Here is a 26,091-nt window from a genome sequence, read left to right on the forward strand (position 1 = left end):
AAAAAGTGTAAAATATAATCTTCTCCTGAAAAGTCTACGATTCTTTAGTTTGTTGGAGAATTTACTCAGAATGAGAACGAATTGTAGTTAAAGTGCAACTATAAATAATCAGTCGCTGGTTAGTGTTCGAGGGTAATAAAAGCTACGATCTAGGCTGTCTGATTTCTTTCTTTCTGACGCTGACCTTCGATACATTCTCCAGAAGACGAAGCCACCATGTTTTCCTCACTTCGACAGACCACATACATGTATCTTTGTTTCTTTATTTACTTTACCCCCTATCTGGAGGTCGTGGTCTGAAGTCAAACATGTAAAGTACAGGAACCAGACGATTAACCATTTTTATTCTGCTCTTACAAAACGAGGTTTAAGTCGATCGTCAGTCCCCGAAGTGTTTAGGTGGAACCGAAAAGAGGAGAAAACAAATATGTGCCCATGCAGATCGAGGAAAAAGAAGATTTCGACACTAGACGACCGAAGCCTACATTTTCCAGAAAATGTGGGTCGCCTTTCGGCAACCCAGCTCACGTGGCGGACGTGCCAAGCTAGCTGCTCCCGGTGTTACGGTGTTCAACCTCGCCGAGATCAAGTTCAACTCCTCGGGCACTCACGGGTCGCGAGAATCCACCGTTTATAAAAACGTTGACAGCAAAAGTCGATCCCACTGAACACCGATCAGGATATAATAATAAAATTGCCTTGGGGTGTGCTGCCCTGTAAAAATCGCCCCCAACAGAAAACGAATTACCCTGATTGAAGTCTAGGCCTAATTCTCTAAAATATAATAGGCCTACTTGTGAAAGTGGCAAACAGCCAACCATTCAATAGCCGCGGCCCCACGGGTCGTCTTAAGTAACAGTATTCTTTCTACTCTGAAAACGACTCTCGGATATAAAAATCCCAGAACTGAATGATCTTTGTGTAGGTCTCAGGTCTACGCGCGACTTGTGCACACATATCATATCATGCTATAAGGAATGTGCATTCCACAGAATGGTACTTGCAAAAATAGCACAGAATATAACTAATCTAACATTCTGAAGTCTAAACAAGAGGTCCGAACGGTAACCGTTACGATATTAGCCTATTGTAAGCGAAAAGACCTTGTTCCACACGATGTTACAAACAGGAAACAAGTAAGTAAATAAAGCCTTTGAAAAAGAATTTGACCAGGTGTTTGTAAATAGGCCGACATGCCAAACGGTACAAACAAGCTACCGCAATCAGCTACGCTGATTACAAAATAAATGGATACACTGACTCAGCAATTAGTCATCCTAAATATGTTTTAATACTGATCCCAGAATCCAATTCAACCGATCATAGATTCCCACGAAATCCGGGGGAGACAAGCGTCCGTTTCACGGCAACAGCCGAGCCTTCGGAAGCCGCAGAGCGCAAAGTCTACGCCTCCTCGCCTACCTTTTAGCGGGTCTTATTGTCCAAGCAAAGCGATTATCAAGAGACCATTTATCGGCAGTTAATGTGTACATGTGCTGTAAAATTAATGGTTGTTTCGAAGGCCTCTACAAGGTAAGCAATTCACCGCAAACCTCCAACTGTACTTTCCTCCTGATGGCAAAAAATACGAGACACAACTGTGGGCTTACAACAAAAGGGGACGTCAGCGGAACCGCGAGAGTTACGCCACAAGATAACAAAGTGCGAACAGCTGAACTTGTTTCATGACGTTCCTTGCGGAAACATTGTCAACACCGGTGAAGTTGCAGTTTGAAACTGCAAGCTGCCGTCAAGCACTCACGAAAACAAGGCTAAGCTGCACAACACACTGTCGTTCAAGATTATATGGGTTTATGCCATCTGCGCTGGTAGTATTGGCAACCCTCTTGCAATGTGGCCTGACATAAACAGGGACAGGGAACAATGCCGCCGCTCACATTTCTAACCTTTTATCAAGTCTACACCTGGCTAGATCTCCTTTTTCACGCCCCCCCCCATATAACCTTTGTTAGAGACGCAAAACATCGCCTAAAGCCATAAAACACACGAAGTCATGGAAACTGTTCATGGTTCAACGCCTCGCAAGCCTCGAGGCAAGGCCAAGTTTTTAGCTCGCGAAGGCCTACTATAAATGAAAACATTGGCATCACGATAGATTAACAATTATGATCCTCAATCCTTTGCTTTCGACATATTGCTCCTATAGCCCTAACGGGTTTGTGGAAAATGTTCCAAACCAGAAATATTACAAGTCATGTGTGTCCGTTTATTTGGTATATGCAAAATTTGTCTTTAGTTATGATTCATATTTCAGCATGTACACGCCCTCTGTTAGACGTTGAAACAAACAGAAGCGGTTTCGTTTAGAAATGCCACAGAGAACAAGAAAGCTCGTCAGTTTTGAAAACTGAGTCACGGAACATGAGTCCCAGTTAATTATTGTTAAAAACTTTAAGTATTAGGCTCAACATGGTAAACCTTATTAGAACAGAAACGAACGTTTTTGTTAATCTTTCACCATTAGCACATAATGTCTCCAAAAGTAGCTGATTATAACAAATTAGTTTCAAATCATCGAAAACCCACTTCAGCCATACCAGTCAAGTACATGTATTTGTATGGCTCTCATGACTCTGCTGATAAGCGAACTTTAAATAAAAAAAGTCCCACAAGCTCCGGGAAAGTTTATTTCTTCCTCAACAGACCTTATTCACGGGGAAGCCACTTTGATCGTGTTCCCAGAACCTTATTAACCGTGATCTGTTAAATGGGATGGTGCCAGGCTATTTGGGATGTCATGCCTCACTATTTTTTTAAAGAGGCTTAAAACATTTTGATGTAATTGACCACAAATTCTGTATTATTTATCAGCATAAATGACATTGTTAGTGATGAAATTGTATTTGCTATTTCCATTAATATTCTCGGGTTCTCAACAGAAAAATGTAACCCCGCTTTCAATTCAATATGGCCGACCTACGGAAAAGGCCAATTCCACAGTGTAATTTCACGTGCACACGTGTCAACAACATAGCAGAATATTCCTCCGTAAATAGGCCATTTTTTTCCTACCAAAGAAAGCAAAACAGACATGCACAGAAACAAACACCACTTCTCAGCAGACTTGTGAAATAAGTGGTATATTTATACAAATCTGGTACAATACGGTGTCTTGTTTCCATAAAGAAAAAAAAGTTACAAAGGTTGCACCCAGGGTTGACTTTTCTGGTCGTGTGTCTCGTGGGACGGCGCCAAATTTCGCGCGCTCCGTGCCCCCGGAGTCACGATTGATGGTATTTGTAGGGGTGATTCACGAGGTTGCGGTGTGACACCGTGAAACAAAAGAACCGTTTTCTGTGCCGCACAATTTGCCCCCGCTCACGCTTGACAGTTGTTCTGAAGTGCGAAAAGTTCAGCAGTGCAAATCGATGGCATAGTGGCGAAGTCAACGCTGCATTGAAAAATACCGGCCTTTCGACTCCAATACCTCCTTGCGATGCCGACTGCACTGGCATCTTCTGTCTGGATTGTTGGACATAAAAAACAGGCAAATTTCACGGCAAATTTCAGGTAAAGTTCCAAAAGAGGATGTAGGCCTACTGGCAAGTTTAGACTGGACTCACTGTCGGGCGGCAACTTACACGGTATAGAGACGCGAAAGAGTCTTTGGCCGCGTGTGTCCAAAGTTTGGCTATACACGGCTGGAAATGACACGCGCAGCTAGCAACGGTCAAAGACTACACAGCCAGTCAAATAACGTTGCAGTCGCGTGAACTTGCCAGTGCGTCATGGCGGCAGCAAGTCGACTACTTCACAACCTTATAACAACACTATAAGAACGTTCCGGGCTCTGGTCACAGTAACAAGAACAACTCTTGTCAGTACTGACACGATATTGGCAAGATATTCGCAGACTTGTAATGCCAAATGACAAGATTAGGCCTATGACACTGAAAACAGTCTACGTGATGCATTCTAATCACGGGACAAAGACCACCCCTGGTCTCGTCATCCTGACGCGGGAGATGTTGACAAAATTCTGTTCATAGTTCAGCTTTTAACTGCGGTGCCCACTGCCGCTTAAGTTTGAACCAACTATCTGACCCGACTATTCCGGTGGTGGAATAGAAAGAAGACTGTACTAATAAGCACAAGGCCGGATACAGACAGAATTTATTTTATTTGTTTTATGTGGGGGGGGGGAGCAAAACAGGTAAGCAGCGTCCCCGGTGCAGTTTGACATTAACTGATTGCACCAGTCACAATTAAGCAACTGCTTAGAAGCAATATCCTGAAGAGAAGGCTCTGTCCATATAAAACAACCTCCATTTGAGCACTTAATATCTCCACTCTGATTGATTACAAGAATTCCTCATCTTTTGCGGGGGGAGGGTCATAACCCCCGTTACCCCCCCCCCCATCCATCGTGCTAAGCAGAATGTCACTCGTTCGAATCCCATCGAAGTAAGCCTGTTTTTTCAGCTCTTGGATTTTCGGCCTAGTACTCAGCACATCAGTAGTCTGAGTACTTTACCGACCATCGACTTCAGTTTTGTAAAATGACCCATATGGCTCACTTTGCTGTGGGAGGACGCCATGTTTGTCGATGTTTGATAACCATTTCAGGTCACCTAACTTAATCGGTCTATCACCTTACGTGATGAAGACGTATTAATTGACGCGGACTAAACCAAAGGGATGAGCACATTTAAGGGAGGAGGATGGATTAGGGAGAAATTGTTTTGAATGACGACCATGGCAAGAAAATAAAATGGTAATGGTGACAATGCTTGTGATAAAAGACAGTGTCGTCGCAACTGGACAAACAATGGTATGTAGACCTTTCGTGATGCTGTCACATTTGTCTCGTTCCCTGTAGACCCATTAGCAACAGTGATACAGCTTCACATATTGATAAAAGGGAACAGACCTTTTTCCCGCGTCAGTTTGGTTTACATTGCTTTGAATAGTAGAAGAGCAAGATGGCTGCCCCATGACAGAGGTCTATTGGGCTAGGTGGCGATAGCAACCTTTCAAATTCTTATCTGGAAAACCATGCCGCTCCATCTGAGTATACAGAAAAAATATCCATGGGCAAGTTCGAGCGATCGCTTTGTCGACCACTGTTTGATTTTGCCTGGTACCCCAGACGTATTTTCTGCATAGCTCAACAGGGATATTCAACAAGACAGTGGTCGGCAAAATGGTCGTCCCTCAAACGTGCCGCGTGGTAAACAGACTTTCAAAAGTAAAACTGAACTTACCGCTTTCTTTGCTTCTCTTGCCAATTCGGCTGCTCTTTCGAAATCATCACTATACGCATATGCAGGCGTACTGTAATGGAAGGAAGATGCACCAGACTGAAAGAAGGGAGTTGAATTCCATTGGTAGACGTTCGACCTGTCGTAGGCATAACCAGACCTGCTTAGGCTCCCGTCGTAAGGGTACTCGTCGTCGTGGTAAAAGATTGCGGGACTGGGATTCCCACCCGACGAATAATCGTTGTCGTACATCGGGTAGTATCGCGGACTGCGTTCCCGCCTGCTGGTCGCGGTGCTGTTAGCCGATGCGGCTCCGTCGTTGGAATCGTAACCGCTCCGACCATCCGATTCCCCGGACGAGTATTCGATGTCGGAGTGGCGACCGAAGGGGTAGGTCCTGTTCAGCTTGGACGGAATCGATGACGATGCGGAGATTTTGCGGACCGGCTTCGGAGAGTTTGGATGGTTGCGCGCCGAGTGGACATGACTTCGGGGGGTGCTGGGTTCAGACGCCGGCGACAGCCAGGCCTGTTTCGCGCTGGTCCCTGCGTGGGTGCTGAGGTGGGGACTGGACGGACGAGCAAGGGGGCTCTCCGGCCGGCCTTCGGTCCCGTATCCCCAGCTTCGCCTAGTCGGCCTATGCAGTTTGGGGCTTTTGGCTTGACTCATTGCGGTAATTCAGGACTCAAACATACTTGGCTCCGCATGAGATACTTCCGAATTTTATGACATGAGATGCGATACAGACGCGTATGAAACTCTTGCCGCATTCCTTTGGCGATCTCGTATTCACCTCCAGATCCGTGTTCAACTCCTCGGGGTAACTCTAGGCATTCTGTGTACATGTATATAGTGGATTCGTGATTACAAAGAAGAACGTGGCGTACCTATTCTTCGCAAAGGGGTTCAAAGTACCTCGTAGATTCGCCACGCGACCATCAGACTTTGACAAATCTGTACAATCTGTACAATATTTGACAAACGACTCTGGTAGTGATATCTAAGGGAAAACAAGAGAAATAAGGGCATTCAATTTTGGTTCACTTCAGATAACATTCAATAACGTTACCGATGTTAACCTTTAGTTACATAACATCGGCCGGTTAGGGAAGTGATTCTCCAAGCAGACCAATCTTTAAACACGTTTTGACCGATATTCAAAATCGATAATTTCGGAAATAAATAATTGTCTTTGTGCAAGACTTTAGCTTGAAATGAAAGGCCGCATTTTATTTTTTTCACCCGTAAAAAAAAACTATTGGTATAATAAAGCTGTTATCGCAAAGAGCCCAAACTGAGTAACGAGTCTCTTGCAATGGATACAAATTTTCACACAAACTCCTGTGCTTTCTCTCAGCGTTTGAGTAGTGTTTGACCTGAATATACGGCCTCGCATAGTTAGATCATCTCAACATTTCCAGGATTGGGAAGTGCATTGTGTCTTAAAGTGTCTGCATATTATTTTGCGTTTTTCAGAGGCGTTTGATGAAACGAAGTGTGCTGGGGCGCGAGGATTTGAATGGATGACTGTGCAAACCAACGGAAGAAAATATTGGATGCCTTTTAAGAATGAACAGTAAGATCAGTAAATAAAGACGGGTCCCTTCCGGCTCATATACCGGGGCTGTCTCATCAAGACCTCTCGACCAGTCGGCCAGTTCGGTATTTCAAAAAAGCAACGTCATTTGGGAACAAAGCACACGTGTAAGTCCGTCAGGGGCTGCGCTAATAGGGTAGATTTCGTACGTGCGTCCGAATGACCTATGCGACGCGTTTCACTCTGAGTATGCGCTGTTGGAATACCGAACTGACTAAACCCTACATGTAAACTGGATTTAAGCTGGCCGGAGAAGGAAAAGACAACCCTTAGGCCGAGGTGAGGGGGCATCCCTTCGGTGAGCAGAGGATAAAGCGACACCAAGAGGCTGGCTGGGAACTGCTATTAAGGGAAGGCCTTAGTTGCATCGTAACCATAAACCGCGGGAGCACCATTTTTTTTTTCAAATGGATAAACCTTCACCCTAATAACCAAAAAAACATTTTAAAGGAGGCAGAATTCCGTACTGGTACTTTCAATATGGTACAGAGCAAAATTCCTGAACATAATGGTGGAAGTATCCACTCTAAAACCGGACTGGAGAGGCCCCAGGACACAGTAGACCCTGACGAGAACCCAAGCGTAAAATGTCATAATCTGGTCGGACTGCTGGCCAGACGTTTGTCTGGATACATTATTTGCTCTGCCCTATGTTGATGCTCTATATTGAGCACAGCAAATGACTGTTTGTTTTCTTCCAAATGGCAGATTATTTGTTACAGTAACTGTGGATTACAATAACAAAACAATGTCATTATTTGAAACAAGTTGTTCGAGAGCAAGGCAGTGCAATTGTGATGGACACACACTACACTTTATGCTGTATTCGAGTCCAATTTTACCATCTGACCATCTTCTGGGTGGATTTACAAGAGATTGCAGTACAGAACGCGGCTGTTGTTTCAGCATTAGCTCTATGGTTTCAGACAGGACAACACTTGTGGATTTTGCAAAGACTGCACAGCTGATGTTGACAAGGGTTATATTCAGAGCACAATGATTCAGGCAATTCATGAATTTACCGAAATCGTGATGTTCACTCAATTTGGACCAGCCCTCCCACAAATTCGACTTCAATTGGCAACCTGCTGCGAGCTCTTGTGAAAACAAGTACGAGATAGCTCCCGTGGTTTTATCTGAGAGCAAATTTATGCTTCGCAATCCCCTCCAAAGCCATCCACTTTTCACGCTACAGGGTCGGTCTTTTCCGTATCGGTGCAGTGCTGTACATATCGCAATTACGTGTCGGCTCATTTAATCTCAGTCAGTCGTATCGAATAAGATATGAACACGCGCTCCGACTTGTTCCGCCCGTACGTTGAGTAAATCTGGTATTTTCATATATCCAGTTGATTTGCTGCTAAATCACGCGTAAAGTCACTCGGCTTTGAACAAAAAAGCCGGCAGAATGTCTACTTTTTGCACATTTCGTCGATTAGATGTTGGGGCCGAGTTTTTAAAAGACCAAGGTCAATCTGAAACTTGTCAGGACTATAAAGCCAAGGGAACTTTACTTAACCAAACAACACAAGTTTGGAACTTCATCGGGACACGTAAAGGGAACCAATGAGGCGGACATAACTCCACGGATGTTTAGATAAATTCAAATCTGTAGGCCTAATGCTGGTACAAAATGGTACCTGAGTACAAAGTAGTTGGGACTGCCCACCGTGGTATTGTAAATATTAAAAATGGCGGCTCGGTGGAAAATTCACAAGTGGCTCATACTTCACTGGGTGGCCGCACGAGAAAAACAGGCATGCGCAGTATAAACCTGTGGCTCAGAGAAATACAGCCGTGACAGGACAGGACTGGAACAGCAATAAATGATAGAGTACCGGTCATTAATAGGAGACATGTTTATTGGATCTCTAGTCTGGTGCCACGCAGAGTCAATCAGACCGTCTACGTTTTGGTCATTGAGGACAAGGCAGCTGGTCAACAATATAATTCAAATAGCCCAATCCTATTGATCCAATTACTGCCTGTCAGCTGTTGTCAATACTCAATGATTTTTGCTCTTGTAACAACAAGCGGACCAGAGGACGAGATACAACTCTGGAAGAGTGCGGAGTGTCGAGCACACTGCCACCCAACTCAATATTGGCTCCATGAGCCGTAACACGACACGGAAGTAGTCTGCCCAAGTTTCAAACATCTTTGCTTCGGTCGTGTTCTATGAATCGAAAGTCTCCTTCCAAATTCATCTCACCCGTTGTGAGACGGGTAACAATTCAGTATTCCCGGTAGGGCACACTGTTCCGCAAAATACATCACTGAACTTAAACAGTTTTCGAAACTGTGAAGCACATGAGGATAATGAAACTGCCCAAGGCGCCAAGAGGTCGTCAGTTGAGGGGAAAAATGTGCAACATCTAAAGACCAAAGTTTAATCTATCGGCTCAAGTGTACTATCCCTTTGGCCGCACCTCAAACCGAGACAAAATAACACATGCGGAGGAGTGAAAGTATTTAGCATTTGTAAGACGATTCCAAAGCATGAAAGGCAGAAAACCCAATGTGATTAAAAGGTCCATTTGTCTTAGTCTGGATTTTGCACAGTGTGGCGCATTTTTGACAATCAAATCTTGCTCCCCCAAATGGGCATCGGACGGCCCAGCGCTCCCAGTGGTCATAGGCCTCTCGTCTGGTATTGCTGGCAATATTTCATGTCTTAGTTCTACCACACTGACTGAAAAAAAAATCTACACAGGCACACTTGCGATCACGATCACAGAGTCACAGCTGCAAATTTCGGCTACAGTTCACTGTTGCTGTACGGCAAGTTCATGGAAGAAACAAAAGCAGATGCGATGACGAATCGACACTTGAAAATGTCTAGCCATCGAATTACCACCTCTCACAGTTCGCAACAGTGTCTCGGGCACGTGCAAAGGTTAAACGATTCAGCTCCTTGGAGATTGTGGTCTTTGAAACATGAATCAGCTCTGTCAAGTTGTCATTTTGTGGGCTAATGTTGCTTTAGCACTGGCATTGATTAAACACACCTGTACGGCTGTAGTAAAATGACCGGGCCATCACAGTACACTGTGTAACCCAACCAGCACTATATACTTTGGTCATCTATGATCTATACACTAGTGGCCCACGCAAGGTACATGTACAGTAACATAATAAACTGCTGGCCTCTGCATGCGAAAACAATTTAAGCCTTACCTTGCAGGAGCAAAAAATGATGCGTTAAATTTCGTACTTACTGTCTCCCGTTGAGTAAGTCGAGAACTGAACCGGTGAATTTTCCACTGACGACAAATACTTTTCCGCAGGATCCTGTTATCACAACGTGCACAACGTGTATGGCAATCCGGATTAGAGTTATCGTTCACGCTCCGAAGTTTACCAACGAACTCAGTGTGGCACGCTGGCGCGTGGGAACCACCGTTGAACTTGTATCATACTGAAGTTCAGTCATATAATGCGGCATCTAGAAGCCCGTATCAATTTCTATTGTAAAGTGATCCAAACAGCTGAATGTGTTTTTCTACGGGTGAAAGACTGACTACTGGAGAGAGTGTAGATCGAACACATGTGCACATGCACATGGGGGGTCGTCCACAATGCAGGTGCGTGAGATTTCCACGGGCTTCGCCGAGCAGCGTGGCCAGCACCTTACCACATGCCGTCTAGTGCGTCGTTTGGCCGGGGGCAGTTCTAACCTTCGACGCCACTCAATTTTTTACCCCGGGTGTTCGCCAGATTTGCAGGCCTACAATGGCAAACCGTCTCGTCAACGGTCATTTTCCACGTCTGCTTTGAGCAGCGACACAAGCTATCCATTTGGTACTTCATTATCACTATAGTATACATTTTTTCTGTTACTTCCAAAGGTCGATTGATCACTGATAACTTCCTGGACTGAGCATACAAACACACGGAGGTTTCGACTCGCGCCGTTCTATCACTGTGCAAGCAACGCCAACGATGACAGTTGACGGGCCTGTGGTGCATTGTTTTTTGTTCAACCCACCACCTGTCGTGTCTGATCACATCTGGTCGCTGGACCCAAGCAGCGGATTGACTGCAGGGCTTGACTCCGGCTGACTTTAAAAACTGAAGTCGCTCAAGCCATGACAGCATCAGTGTGCATGATCACAGCGACTGAGACCCTTGATTCCCCATTTATTTAAAAAGTATTAATTCTTCCCGGGAGGGCCAAATCTGGTGCATGCAACAATATGTAGGTTGCAAAAGTAATGTTTTGATTAGAGAGGCGATCGAGGCGTACTTTAAGGCATTGGTGGATTCAGGGGAGGGGAACGGTGGTCACGCCCCCAGAGGCGCATTTATTGTTTTTTAAGTCACAAAATTTAGAATCACTCCTCAAAAAAAGTCATAAAAGATTACATAAAGATGCTACAAATTTTGTTGGCCCCTCAAATCAATTTTTCCCCCTCCTTCGAAGATTTGGTTCTTGATCCACCTTTGTATGGAAAAGAAAGCTTACAGGCTTAAGCCTCAAAATTTCATAACATTTATACCAGAAATTATGAGAGTTCGTTTGAGTTTTCATACTTCCAATCAATTCACCCCCCCCCAAAAAAATAAAATAAAAATTCAATCCAAACAGTTTACAGCTCTTAGCCGGAGTTTTGTGTGTGGGGGGTACAGTGTGCGAAAATGTTTACGGACATGCAATGTTCATTTGCTTGGACCATATTGTCGCCGTTATCCTGTCCATTTACAATATGTAGAGTCCCAGTTTATACTCGGGCTTAACACGAGCTTTGCAAGTTTATCGAATGAAAGAACCAGATTTATTGTCTTTATAGGAGAATTTTAATTGTTTTGAAGCCTTCAATGAATCAGCGCGATCAACTATGATCAGTGAATTAAGAGAAAGTCAAAATCAAAATTTAAAATCCACGTAGGTGTGCGTTTATTGTACCAAGAGCTACTGAATTGAGCTATAATATATAAAGAAATATGCTGTAAAGTTATTTCGGATTTCTGTTGAAGGTATGTAAGTAATAAGATGTTCTTTACAGATGGGAAACATGGAAGTCCACAATAAACCCTCAACAAATGTCACTTCATAATCTCTCCAAGTATTTTTTAAAGTTTCCGTTGCAGGCAAAGCCGATTTTATGATAAACATGGTAGTGACGTATACAGCGGGGAGGGGGGCAACTTGCCCCGATGGATGTTTTTGTTTTAATTTTTACAAAGAGTATTTCATAGGTAAGAAAGTAATCGGTATTTTATTAGTACTAAAACCCTAAGAAAACAACACCATGAAACAAAAGCAAGGATGTCGGGCCCGTGAGTGAGGCAAATTGTTATCTTATCTCCCCCAACATCATGTTCAATGAGTCTGAAGCCGAAACAGGGCCATCTTCAAAAATCGTGAATTCAGGTAACTCCAGTGCACCGTCAATCATATCATGCCTCCATGATCATCATATAGTGCTGATCTACGCGGGCAGTGCGCATGCGGTACACCAGCGCAGCCTGCAAAGCTCGACACTCTATCTACCGTACGCCCGCGCTTGGGAAAAAACTTCAAAGCGGTTGGTTTAGCACGTACCCAAATAAACAGCCTCACCTTCACGACAAGAAATCGAGTATTCCGATGACACATAGTTCCAAAGACACAGTGCTCTCAACAGTTGACGAGATTTTGGATGGCAACTTGTAACTTGCTCCTCGCTCTGTCACAGCCTGCTGCAGGCGATAAAACCATGCCCTTTGATAAATACATTTTTCTATTTTTAAACCCGTTGGACTTCACACGTCGCCTGTGTCATCGGAGAGCGTCCCACAGGCTGCGTTGACTTGAATGAAATCAAAATGAATCTGCGGAATCCCCATTGTCGTTTGTGATTAATACAATACAAAGACGACAATGGCCAGTGTAGCACAGTGGAAAACGAATGCAACACCCGCTGCCATTGAACCTTTCCAGTCAGCCGTTTCTTACAGCCTTGCAGGGGGTTCTCGCACGGTCAAAGACACAATTTTTGCATAGGTTAACGAAGCGACGACTTTCACAGTGAGCGTAATATGGGCTAAATGGGAATTTCGTTTCTTTCAAGAGAAAAAGAAATCGTGGGTGAGAAGAATTTTGAATTGAACATTTTGCAAATGGGGGATCTACAGTGACAGTTACTGAAAGCGAGCTGCTCTTTCAAAAAGACACCTCTGTGTCTCGATTAACCTCAATTTTAATTTTCTTGCATTTTAAAGGGTATTTTGCCGCTCTGGGGTTTCATGCTAATGGAAATACTCTTGGACAAATCTGTTATGCCATCACCGGGAAGAAAACTTTAATGTTACATTTTGGTTTGCGCAAAAGGGAAACCAAAAAAATCTAACAAACAAAACAAAAAAAAAAGTGTCAAGTAAAAGTAAAAATTATTCTATGTCAAATTCGCCGGCCTGATTTCTTCCTTTAATGATTCATTACCGTTTCAGTATGACAGCAATAAGCTTGCGAGCAAAACCTTTCTTTCAGTGGGTGAATTTTTGGTTTGAACAGACAAAGAAAAACACTATAGCAACCATGTCTTTCCTGAATGGCATCACGGCAACAGTGCCCTTATCAGTTGTCTAGGAAAACTGGATAGTTTTGAATGCGGCGCTTTTCTATACATTTAAGTGGTTTTTTCAGTACATTCACGCTAAAAGGCATTCCAAATACTTGTCAGGCATTGAAAAAACATATACAAATTCGCAGAAAATAAATTGTGTCAATGAAAAACTCCTTTCAGCTACCCTTAAACTGTGATAACAAAGAGTGTTATTATCAGGATAAAAACCTCAGGGAGCCGAAAGTTGGGAAGAGCTTTCAAAGACAGGAACAATGCCACAAAATTATATGAAAATGATGCATGAAGGCTTGAAAACGCCTACAAATGAGCTGTTTTGCCCACAGTTATAGTGAACAGATTCCCTTAGATCCAGTCGTAATTCTGTATACAGTGTATTATGGCGTGCGCCTGTGAATGTATGTATTGGGTTACATGGCGCATGTAATCCTGTGATCGAGTTATACCGGTAAGCTGGTTGAAAGGGAGAAGGGGGAAAGTTACTGATAAAGTCCTTTAAAGCTCTTTTTAAACCTCCTGCACATTGTCCAAAAGAATCCTTGGACTTCAAAGTCCTCGTGCACGCGAACTACACACACGCACGGCCGGGCGGCGCGCTTTGTTGAAGCAGCCTCGGAAAACCCAGTAAGTTGGTTTCCATGGCAATGGCCCTAACAAGTTTCTTTGTTACGGCGTTTTCCTTGTCGGTGGGTCTTTCAGCGGTGCCAACCAGATCGATCATCTTTTCCAAAACTGCTGAAAGCGGCGTGTTGCATTCTCTTCCTCTCATTGTGAACTTACGCAGAAAAAAAAGCAAAAGGATACGCGCTTCTTTTGAAACCTGTCCTTGACTATTGGAGGTAACGAAAAACAACAATTGCCGTGAATTTTAGCTGCAAACCCTGGGGCTGGTCCGTCTATTTACGTTCGTGATTTCACGCTTGGTTTGATCGGTAGTTCCACTGTACCCTTTTTCCTGTTAAAAATAACTTGCTAACCAGCAAATAATCCAATCCCTCATGAAAAGAAAGGCCCAACTCCACCATTTTGGTCACGGAGAGTTAATTGATTTCAATTAAGTACTCAAGTTTTTTTTCCCTTTGCTCAAAGAAAGTTTTGTTTGAGTTGGGCCCTTCATTCAATCAGGTATTTAACTGTTAACTGTAGGCATCTACAGTATGCGAGGCCATGATACTCCTGTGCAGGTTTTCATCGGAGAAGAAATTGGGGCTTTACAAGGCTCTGCTTCTGATCTGCAACAAACGGGATCAGGTTTGGGATGTGTTTTTTGCTGCAATTCGGGCGATTCACAATAGTGCGCCACCAAGAGTTTGCAACACGTTGGGCAATCACAAAGCACGAGATTTGTCGACCCTTTCCAAACGCGCATTGGGTCGACAAGTTTCGCGCAGTGTGATTGGCCAACGTGTTGCAAACTCTTGGTGGCGCACTATTGTGAAACGGCCGTATAGATTAGCTTAGGCCGTGTCCGAAACGGGCTTCCAGAGCTACGGCTAGGTCTACTGTCTGCGCAGATTCGGGTGCAGCCTTAGTTTCTGCCACTTCAACTTGTTTTGTTTCATGTATGTTTGGTTTTGAATGTAACAAAAAGTCATCAGCCACAAATTGAACCACGGAGGAATAAAACACAATGTTTTATTCCTCCATGATTGAACCATTTACGAAATGAGACCTGTAATTCATTCGACTAAAAATCTGCTACTTTTTTACATTAGATGTTTTCCAAAGCTTGGTGAGATTTACTCTTGAAAGACACGTATATTTCTTTCCATTGACTAATTTTTAAATCCTTTATTTATCTTTCCTACAAACAATTCTGTGACGGTAATCAAGCTTCCGAAAACGGCACTTGATGGATGAAAACACCGCACGTCCTCAACACAAAACTGTGTCTTTTGTGTCCAACCTTGATTTTATTTTAATTTTAATCCCAGGAGCATGCTAGAAGTATCGACAGAGAAATTCTACACACTTGACGTTTACACGACCTCTACGAACTATTTGCTCTTCAGTCGCGCAATAATTAAAGCCAACTGTCAAAACACAGGTGCAAAGGACGTTCATTTGCATAGAGCCCTGACGACCGTGCGCAGCGCCCCCAAGACGCGAAGGCCACACGGGTCGAGTCAGGCGTTGATAAATGCTAAACAGGTGAGATGGTGAACTAAATATCATAGACTATGATTTGAGGGAAGACAACGATGGATCAAAGTTCGATCATTGTTGGTTGGCCCAGGTGTTGGCACAACTCCAACTTCTGAATACTGTAGACCTACACCTTCCCCCATATCATTGCAAGGAACTTGGTCCGTATATTCCTTTAATTCGTCCCCGTGGACGTCGGCACAGGGCGTCCTAAAAAAGAAAAGCGAAAGAAATAAAACAAGATATGAAACGCGATGAAAATTACAAATTTGCTAGGAAACCCCTCAAAATCGACCCTCACACTTTTAATTGTTCTTAGCTGATGAGTGTTTCCCTTGAATTTTTCCCAAGGGGGAAAAAAGTGGTTCTCCCGGACAAAATTAAGGCGACGCCTGTGATCGATCAAGTAATATAAAGGACTGCGAGAAGTTGAAGGAAATTGCCTGTCACAGTTACAGACTGGCAAAGCAATTATGTGGGAGTTCCGTGTGCACGCTTGCTGCCTGTACCAATGCACGTCGGCCTAAATCCACATAAGGCAATGCTGATCGCTGTTGTCCAGATGAACTCTACCCAACGAGTCTTCGACAAAACTTGAATCATGTATTCCAATGTAACTGAGTGGTAGGAAGGCTCAAAACCTTCCATCCCGAAAAAGTGAAGCACGTGTCGCAAATAAAGCACGTAAACCATTAAGGGCGGATCCCTGCAAGAAAAGGAGTAAAAGTTAATAAAAGGCGACTTTGTTTTTCTACTTTCATTCCTTCAAGACAACGTGCATGTAAAACTTCCCAAAAAGTCACCCCTCAGACAGGCTAACGTTGCGGTATGAAAAAAAATCCGAATGTTTTGCCCCTCTAAAAATCTGCGCCCTCCCCCCCCAAAAAAATCTGGTTACGGATCCCATCCGTCCGTGTAAACTCACTGGCACACTGCAAATGCACTCTGTGTATAGAGACTAATTCGATTAGACGCCATAACTGCGGTGGCACCGCACTCACACGCACATTCTTCAGCTTGACGCGCGCGTGCATTTGGCAAATCACGACACCCTATTGGTCGAAGAGGCATGTAACGCGCGCGTACCACCTGTCCACGAGCGTTGTGCCACCGCAGTAATGGCTTCTAATTCTGGTGGTCGAGATACTCTATAAACACGCGTTTTACCAATGCAGATATGTCGCGGTCCAAGTTTTAATACGTCCGTACACATCTTGTCCCATTTGTGTATCCAGTGACGGAAATAATAATGTGGCAGGATTCCAGGGTCATGGGTGCAGCTACGGGTGGGCTCACCAGCGAACACTGTACCCAGTTCAGTTGTGTTCCCCCAAACACGAGGATGCAGGCTGCCGTCACACCTTCGGAACGGGGCTGGCTCAGGCTACTTGAGCCACACGCTCGTGACATCGAGAACTTCGGGAAATCAACGGGCTAGGAGAGTCTGTAAACCCTGACATCTAGGTGTAGTGAGGACGAGGTACAGCTGGGAAGCTAATGTGTGCCACAGCCTACCATGTTATTATACCAGCGGGAGCCGGCTCGAGCCACAACTTTCAGCAACTGCGGTGAATTTCAAATCAATTATAATAACAATATATCCAACATAATGCATAAAAAAGAAACATCTTTCATTTTAATCTCTTCAATCATTTTAACAAAGTACTACGAATAAGGAAAATAATAAATACAACTATGTTTATAGTGATAATGCAAATCTTCAAGAATACGATTACAATGTACACTTATACACCGAACGCTGGAAAATTGCAAGTGTAGACACAATGGAAATTTCAATGAGAATTAAAAATATTTAAAACAAAATAATCAAAATGAAGAACAGAATCATTAATTGGAAGATCAAAGCACAGATTGCAAACACTAATTAGCTTCTGTTCCGACGATTCTACTCATTTTTCGGATGTGAAATTGTAAAATATTGCAGGGGGTCCGTCTTCAGATTTTTATCCTGATTTGTAACCTCTTTGGTTTTTTTAAATTCAAGCCACCAAATTTCCTCTAGAGAATTTCCTGTTACAAAATTTGGGGTTTTTTTCATCATCGATCCAAGCACTTTTCCCAAGCAACTTTCCAGAAAAGTTCCTAATTCTGTAGCCCCATATCATTTCTGACACGGAACACTCTTTCAAATACTGTCTGTGTCAACTTTTGGTTTTACCCGACATGTAACCTTTCATCTAGGTGACCATACCTTTGTATGGATTCCACGTTCACGACTAATTTCTCCCAACAGTAAAATGCCCAGAAGTGTCAAAGAATAAAGAATATATGCATAGTAATGTAAAAACCTTTTAAAAATATATACACAGTTTGCAAACTTCTGGGAAAATTTTAGAGTCCATGGTAAATTCTAGCTTGCATTACATTTAAGACATGACCTAAGAACTTTTTCCCCTTTTGTGTAAATTTCATTTGGAAAACCTTCCACAGGTAAAATTATTGTTCTCTATATAAGTGTTCAGATGGAAGCCTACTTTGTCTGGTTCCCTGCCCGGACAAAACAGCGGCAGGCACACCATCACGCTCTTGCCACATGACACCCGACTGTCTACAACACATTAACTTCGATGGGTTCCACGTGCTTCTCCATCAATGAGTAAATCTTGAAAGTACTTTAAAACAGAGTCCAATGTTAAAGTCACGCCAGATATTAGTAAGTATTTAAAAAGTACTCAACCTGCCTGCTGATATTTTTGGAGGTCAGGCAAAGCAATCCTTTGCTTCACACTCAACCAATATCTAGTAACTTTCTCCGTGGTGAAAAAGCCTTTTCTATTAACTTACACAGGCCGACAATGTTTTGCAATTTCCCAAACAATAAAACACTTTGAGATCTATCATGCTAGTTGCATTTGAAATAGCCAACTAAATCAACAGTTTGAAGGAGCTTAAGATACAAGGCACAAGGCGATGGGGGGGGTGCTGTGGTGTAAGCTTCTGTAGGACAGTTGATAGTCTTTCTCCGACTCTGTATTCAAATTTAGGGAGCGTTTCATCATTGTTGAAGGCGGTATTTACTGAGGTACCGCTGTGTTTTTTTAGCGGCACCGCACTAGTTACCCGAAAGGGCTTAATGCTGGTACCGCAAAAAAACAGCGGTACCGCAGTAAATACCGCCTTCTGTAATTATGAAACGTTCCCTTACTTTCTCCACCTGCACTACACATAGCCGATCCACCTGCACTACACATAGCCGATCCACCTGCACTACACATAGCCGATCCTTCCCAATATGACTGGCCCTCCCAAACTCTGTCCCTGTATTGGACTGACTCTACATCTCTATTACAGTTTCCTATGTATCAGCTGCCTCGAATTTTGCACTTCATAGACTGTACAGCTTTCACCGTTATTGCCAAACAAAAATCTTCTCTAATAGCTCAGGTGCGTGATGCACTGTGGGCTGTGTCTGGGTTATTTTCACGGCAGCCTGTAAATTACGCACGCCTATGGCTGCGGCTGCAGCCACTTCCCATAGAGATGTATGTAATTTCAAGCCGCAGCCAAGTAATTCCGATGTGGCCACAGTGCTTCTGGCTTCCTTAACCTACAGACTTCCTCAGTGCGCGTATCTCTCGGATCGTTTCACTTGCACCACTGCAGTGTGTCAAACTTGCCAGGGGACTTGACAATACTAGCAGCATAGAGGCGTACCTCTGGCAGTTTGCAAACATCAGGTACCGAAGGCGCCCCCAAATACTGCAAGGGGATGTTAACGTTCTGAGCTCCTGGTCCTTGCACCTGCGTATCTCTCCTTTCCAGTATCTGCAGAGCCACGGTGCACTGTAAGAAGCAGGGAGTGTCAAATTCCACAACAGGTCTGTGTCATTCTGAGATGTTCCTCACGCGACGCAAAATGAAACGGCTGCCGAGGAGCTTAATATTCTTGACACAATGGGCTCTTCAGATCAGATTCTTGAAGGGTGACATGATGTGCGTGTTCATGCCTCCTTCGCTGCACATCTCCCTTGGTCAGGGAAATAACGGAGGAATCTTGATGTTACTGACTCCACAGAGGTTTATCTCCCTTCAGGCGCACCTCACAAAGTCTTGACTCCTCAGTATGGCTTTTCCTGGGACTAGATCAAGATCCCGTGGTCGTACAAGACCTGGGTGCTCTGTGAGAGCACGTCTCTCTTTGCCTAAGTAGCCAGGGAACCAGATGCTTTCCGCTCTCCGGGCCTCTCAGTTGAGGTACTTGCGGCAGCGCAGTGCGCCGCAGTTGCAGGGGATCTTGACATCCTCGATGGGGAACTTGTAGTCGTAGGTCAGTTCCTCCCCCTTGTGGATCTTGCGGCTGGCAAAGATGACGATGTGCTTCTTGCCGTCCACTTGGATGACCCGGGAGAAACAGTTGGGCTGGACATGGCCAAAAAGAAGTACATTAAACAAAATGTACCGCCAAGATTTCAGACGAGTTTGGAGGATTCTTGAAGTGTGTTCAGGGAAGAATGCAAACTGAAACAGGAACTAACTTGAGGTTTTTACCCTGAGGTATCCCACAAAGCCCTGTGTAACGTCATAAAACCTCAAGGTTAACCTTTAATTACCTCGTTTAATTTTGAATTCTTCCTTGGACACAGGAATAAATTTGTTCTTGGCTGGTCTTAAATGTGCATTTAAGACTGGCTCAGGCGAATGGATGTGAATGATGCCCGAGCCGCATTCAAGGGCATCATCAGCATTCAGTCTCCAAATATTTATTCCCATTCATAAATACTCCTTGTTGCAAGTTGTCCAAAAAAATCTCCTTATATGGACTTGGCACGCGTGTGGTGAGCCACGTGCACACAGACTCTTGACCAATCTGAATTGATTAAACTGTCTAGTATCAAGGTGCCAGCACGTGATTTACGCAGCAGGCATAATCGCTTCTAAGCAGGCATGATCAAAATGTTAACATACAGTTGAGTTGCACGTTGTTGAATAGGGAGACTGTCTAAGGTAATTAAGAATGACACTTTAAAGGCTCCAGGCGATAAATTTTATCCAGAAGGTAAATATATCTTCCTTGCCCCTTTTGCACCCAGAATTCTCTGCCTCATACTCACATCGCAAGAGTGGTTGATGAACCGGGCTGCGTTACCATGAATTGTTGCGTCCACGACATCAAAGTCATCGATCCGGAACATGTAGCAACCAATGCCCTGGAACAAATGAACAATGAAACGAATCGCCAATTATAATCCTATTTTTTAAAAGGTGCAGTAACTGTAACAACGAATGTTCCTTTTTACGATAGTTATCTTTATTATGGGTTTATGCTGCGTTCCCCTCACGGCCCAAGAGCTGAATAATGCAGGTTTACACTGCAATTAAGATACTACATTAATGGGTCCTGCAGTGACATTTCCGTTTTTGTACCGCCGCCTCAGAGAGGCATTCTAGAGTCATGCCAAACCAAATTTAAAGCAAATTTCGAAACAAGTGCTGCAAAAGTTCGATGTATGAAACAATTAGGAGCAACCAGGTGCACCAGCAGACGAAAGATCGTCACTTGAAGGTACACGGAACGACACCAGAGCAACTTGGTTTCAGACGTCGCTCTTTTCATGGGCCGAACCCAATGCAAATGTATGTATTAAAGTTCATCTGTCTGAAACCAAGATTTAATTCAGATCGACCCGAGTCACTCTTAATTCTCAAACGAGGTAAGCTCACTTTTTATGCATCTATATTCTCAACTTCAAAACCTTCAAATCTTTTGTCAGTTTGAAGCTTCCAAAGTGCACTACTTAATCAGTTAAAATTGTCAAGACCTTTTCTGGACAACCAAAGGAACTGTTCGGAAAATGCTGATCAGTTTTTGTTTTTCTTAAAAAATGTAAAACCAATATTTGCTCATTTAAAACATCTATAAACAAGAAATGCACTTTCACTGGCACGCTGCCAAGTATTTACACAACAACAGATCGCCAAAGAAAATTAAATTTGTACATCAACTTCCTGTACACAATTCCTGTATTTCTTTGGTGCACAAATCAATGCAAGCAGGGAGGTTTCTCCTTAGGATGACATCACAGATTTCCTCAAGACTAGGGAAACTTGTCTGTACACAAAAGCCACATGGGTATCAAAACACCCTTCAATATAGCAAAACTGAAATTAAAAATAAGGTTAACCACTTCGGACCGGGGCATTTTTCAACGTTGAGGATGCTGGGCCGGCATGACTATCATTTTTTCCGTTTTCAAAATCCTTCAACAATTCATCATTCCATTTAACAGTCGTTTATAGCCGCACAGAGTAATCTTCAGGCACTACTCTAAGTTGACAGGTGACCTTCATTGACACCCGAATATTTCAGCCAGGCCCGCAGCCTTGTAAACAGAGCCCAGATTGTGCGGTGTTATACAGCTGTCTTTTGTTCACGAACCTGGCTCAGTGCACTGCTGACCTCTTTTCAATAGGGGCCAGATTAGCATGCAGCGGTGCTGTGTGGCTCATCGCTGCGGTGGTGGAGAGCTTTTGTCCCCGGTGGTAATCCGCTTGCTCTAAATACCCCAAACCCTGGTATACGGTTTCAAAATAACGCTGGATTATCACCACTTTTGAGAGTGAAAAATGCCGGTCATGCCCAGCAGCCTGGTGTTTTGTTCGGAGTACGGTGTTTTGTTACAGGGCCTTGTTTTCCTTTGTCCGAGTTCGGAGACCCCGGCCACACATATAAACCATACGGCTCCGATCCCGGAGTCCCCGGCTGGTAGTGGTTAATTGGACAGCAGAGTATTTTCTCAAGGGATCTAGGTAATCATTATTTGTTTTGCACGGTCCCAATAAAGTTGAGGAGGTTCCAAGTTTAACTTTCTTTGATTAGAAGAGATAAAAGTGTGATAGGTCATACAGATCCTAAGAACTGGAGTACAAGAATCCAGTCTCACCTTGCTTTCGTAGTATTTCTCCCTCTTGTCTGTCAGGATGGAGCGGATGACATTACCGGAATATTCAATCACCATTTCGGCTGCCTCAATGGGTCGCTTACAGAACAGACCCCGACCGTGAATGTTGGACCTGGGGAGAAAAACAAAGAAGTCACTGACTCAAATGACTGGTTCTGGTTCTGCATTCAAACCAAACTAACTCTTTTGGGGTCTTAAGGTGTTTTGGGGGGAGTGGGTAGAGGGGAGGTCTTCAAACAGGAGAAATGTCTGACCTATAGACTCCTACGGCCTCCCTGGCTGACTCTTTGAGGTGTCTGAATCGCATCGCCATGGGAAGATCCAGACTGGTGGCTCGCCTGTGATGGATGCAAAATAGAGACAAATGGATAAATACGCCTTGAAGGTAGCTTAAAGGTGGTACATTTTCTTCGAAAAATCTGAATATACTCTGTCAAAAACTAATCTTTCTAATTTCACTGGGACTCCAAATTTTTCTGTCAAAAACTTTGACTACTTTCAACAGACCTCTGTCAAGTTCCGCAGAAGATCTGATTGACTGATAAAGATCAGGTGATCAAGAAGATAAAAAACACCTCATCCAACCACAGAATAGGTCTTGAGAAAAACAACTCGTCAATATTGGTCCTTATTGGGTGAAATGCATCATGTGACCCTGCAATCTCATTTCTGATTGGCTCCTTACTTGGCTGACTTGTGCTGCACGTCCTGCTCCTGCGTGTCCTCCTCCAGCTCAGGGGGATGACGGTGGCGTGAGGCCAGGAAATCAAAGATGTCGTGGTGGGAACGCGACTGGAAGGGCTCGGCACGGGCGCAGCCGTGAGGATTCAGTGGTGGCTCCTTGCGGGGAAAAAAAACAGCAGATAAGCCAGAATATCAATTTTGTTTACACAAGATACATTTCGTTGCTGTTACCTCAAACTGAAATGCAAGTACTATGCCTGATACTTTGTAACAAACAAACACTTGGCAATAAAAATATGCATGCAACATTGGCCCTGTCAGTGCAACCGTATGCCAACCCACATGCACTGAACATGTCCCAAATGGTGTGGTGACTTCAAGGACTTGGTTCTAGAATGACCTAGTCTTTTTTTGAAAAACAGAGGTAACCAAAACGATGCCCCGTGAATCTAAGACCCTAATTCTCATGCTTCCCATATTTCACCACTAAACGTCAACTCAAGCCAAATTTTATTCGGCCACAAGGAAATGTTTTGCACACTAAATATCACATATTATGTAGAACAGTCATTTGTTTTGGGCATGCAAGACCGGTGTTTGATGACCAGGGAGTGGTCACTCACCTCTTCGGTGGCCGCTTCAGCATGTCGCTGGTGGAACTTGAATTGGTATCGCTTGCAGTTCTTGGCGCCGAAGAGCTGCTCGATGAGGAAGACCAGGGCATCATGCTTGATTCCGAGCATCTTCATGGAATCCACACCTGGAGAAACACCGGTACACTCAGCTCAAAGAAATCATTGAACAGCTAACAGAAAATGCCTAGTCACCATGCCTCCCAGTGGTGTAAAATATGTCTCGTATTGAAGTAGTCGCAGGCAATACCGGTAGGTATGTAAAATGATTTGGGAAATTACCAGAAAAATTTCATCACGTTTGAAATTGACACTTTTTGAAATCCTGATCATCCCTCAGCCAAAAATTTTGGAAATGGGAAGAGGTCTACCCCTATACTGTCACACCACTGTGATGGTTACGAGACCAACAGATCTCTTAAATGCACAGACTGGTCCCCATCCCTATTGTTCAGGGACCGAGAGCTAGCTGCAATTTCACGTAAGCAGACCTGTCATTATGCCGTACTCCTTCCTGTGGTCAGGTATTACCACACGATAGATTACAATTTTAAATAAACTGAGGGCTCATTTAAATACCTTTTAATCTATTGTGTGGTAATGCCTGACCTCAGAAAGGCATACGGCAAGGTTGGCAGGTCTGAGTATGCGATTAGCCCTGTCAATTTGGATGCTGAATATTTAATTTTTGTCAGACCGATAGCAATGCTTTAAAAACATGAGTTACATTTCAGCTGAAAAGCAAATAATACACAAGTAACTATCCTTGTTAATATGCTGTTGATCAGAGGGTGATCACATCGATAAATTAGTTTATGGCAATTTATTTCAAATCAGTGGTTATTTTGTTAAATGTTAGATAAATAAACAGTTTATGGTGAAGTTCTTTTCGGCAACGAAGAAGAAAAGGCAAAATATTCTATCAACTCCTGCTTGATTTGTGTTTCAAGCGTACATGGTTTCCTCATTAACATTAAACCTGCAGTATTCCTCCGCTTTCATTATTCGCTATCGCTCTCTACGTTCGGAGGACATCTGTGAGACGTCTGGAAACCAAGTGGGGGCGGGAACCAGTCTATCATATTCATGGGGATTTTTGGGGGTCTGGAAACCAGACGATGGGCTCCACCCCTTTGAGGGAAAGGGCAAGTTAAACATTACGTGCATCTTCCTTACCAGCGAATGACAGGCTCTTCAAGCGGGTGTCGTTACGCCGTTCCTGCACCTTCTCCACCACCTGGCGCCACGCCTCTTCCATGGTCTCCGCCCGGGTCTCGAACCCATCGTCACTCTTGACCTCGAAAAGCAGCTTGAAGCCCTCATTGGCCTGGACGGGGGCTGGCCGGGGGGCGCTACCCCTATCCACCAGATTCTCCTTGTTCTCGTCAGAGGCTTGGAAGGTTTGGGGGTCCACTTGGTGGGCGGGGGCTTTGGGTGGGATGCGGGCGGGTACCTTTGTTGGTCTCCTGGAAGTGTTGCCTTGGGCTGTGAAAAAAAAAAGGTGTTTTCGAAATATTTAGGAACTTGGATGGTTGAGCTTGATTGTATGCTGCTGCCTAAAATTACCAGAAACTACTGGACATTCAGAAGGGAAACCTGTTGCTATTTCTTCACAAAATGTTTGTAGCAAGCAACAATCAAGCACTGGCCAAAAGCATGAAAACAAAATCTTTGCCATTTTCTGGGGCTGGCAAATGTAACACTAATGGCAAAACTAGGCACATTGATGAAATCATCCCATCGGGAAACTGGCAAAAGGGGTGAATGCCATCACAGAGTCGGTGCTGTTGACCGTAAAAATCTTTATCAAGGGCGCCACGCGACGCTTCCTTGAGGCCAAACTCTTCAAGTACCATGCCACAGCAGTGAGGGCAGACAAGAGGGACAATTGCACAAGAGACCTTGTATCATCCGAGGATGTCTCAAAACTAGTGGGTGCGCTGGAGAAGGTCTGCCAGATTGACGCAAGTAGAGGAAGGGCCGTACAGGTGGGCAAAACAAATGTCCAAAAATGCCGTGTCTCGTCACACAGGCAGATGTCAAAGGTTTTCAACATCAGAGGTATAGTGGCCACTTAAAATTAAAGCTAAAAAAAGCTAGCAAAAAGCTGAAATTTAAAAAGATCCCATACGTTTGTACACTCCAGGTGTACCACAAAGCTGAAATTCAGGGTCAACATCTACACAAAAAAGCTGAAATCATATCTTGTATCATCTGCCAACAAAGTACCCCCCAGAAAAAAAACACTTATTTGAAAATAAAGGTTATTTTTAAATGCCAAATTGTTTATATGACCACCTTTGGTATATTGATTTTGACTTAATA

At 43.8% G+C, this 26,091-nt stretch overlaps 2 protein-coding genes and 1 long non-coding RNA gene across 5 annotated transcripts in view; 1 reads left to right on the forward strand and 2 right to left on the reverse strand.

Moving 5' to 3' along the window:
- The window catches only part of dixdc1 (DIX domain containing 1), a 64,720-nt gene extending 52,319 nt beyond the window's left edge, over positions 1–12,401 (reverse strand). For 2 of the 3 annotated variants that reach the window (XM_022243541.2, XM_022243539.2), the window contains exons 1-2: positions 10,038–10,179; positions 5,226–6,222 (exon numbers count right to left, since the gene is read on the reverse strand). In XM_022243541.2, coding sequence (XP_022099233.2) covers positions 5,226–5,891 — 666 coding nt within the window. In that variant the 5' untranslated portion in view covers positions 5,892–6,222; positions 10,038–10,179. Of the gene's footprint in view, positions 1–5,225; positions 6,223–10,037; positions 10,180–12,382 lie in introns of those variants that run through there. The other variant, XM_022243540.2, reaches the window with a different exon arrangement.
- Positions 10,265–11,868, forward strand: LOC110983899 (uncharacterized). The gene is made up of 2 exons (XR_002598796.2): positions 10,265–10,403; positions 10,668–11,868. It is a non-coding gene; the product is annotated as an uncharacterized LOC110983899 (long non-coding RNA).
- Positions 12,402–17,144: 4,743 nt separating the features above from the next.
- The window catches only part of LOC110983880 (histone-lysine N-methyltransferase 2A-like), a 46,711-nt gene continuing 37,764 nt past the window's right edge, over positions 17,145–26,091 (reverse strand). Inside the window, exons 24-30 of the mRNA XM_022243508.2 lie at positions 24,943–25,251; positions 23,758–23,894; positions 23,136–23,290; positions 22,705–22,788; positions 22,433–22,562; positions 20,603–20,698; positions 17,145–19,910 (exon numbers count right to left, since the gene is read on the reverse strand). Of these exons, the coding sequence (XP_022099200.2) occupies positions 19,737–19,910; positions 20,603–20,698; positions 22,433–22,562; positions 22,705–22,788; positions 23,136–23,290; positions 23,758–23,894; positions 24,943–25,251 (1,085 nt within the window). The 3' untranslated portion in view covers positions 17,145–19,736. The remainder of the gene's footprint in view (positions 19,911–20,602; positions 20,699–22,432; positions 22,563–22,704; positions 22,789–23,135; positions 23,291–23,757; positions 23,895–24,942; positions 25,252–26,091) is intronic.

The sequence above is a fragment of the Acanthaster planci genome, linkage group LG10 (genome assembly GCF_054643075.1).
Source record: "Acanthaster planci isolate LZ-2023a linkage group LG10, COTS_SCS, whole genome shotgun sequence".
NCBI classification, from domain to species: Eukaryota; Metazoa; Echinodermata; class Asteroidea; order Valvatida; family Acanthasteridae; genus Acanthaster; species Acanthaster planci.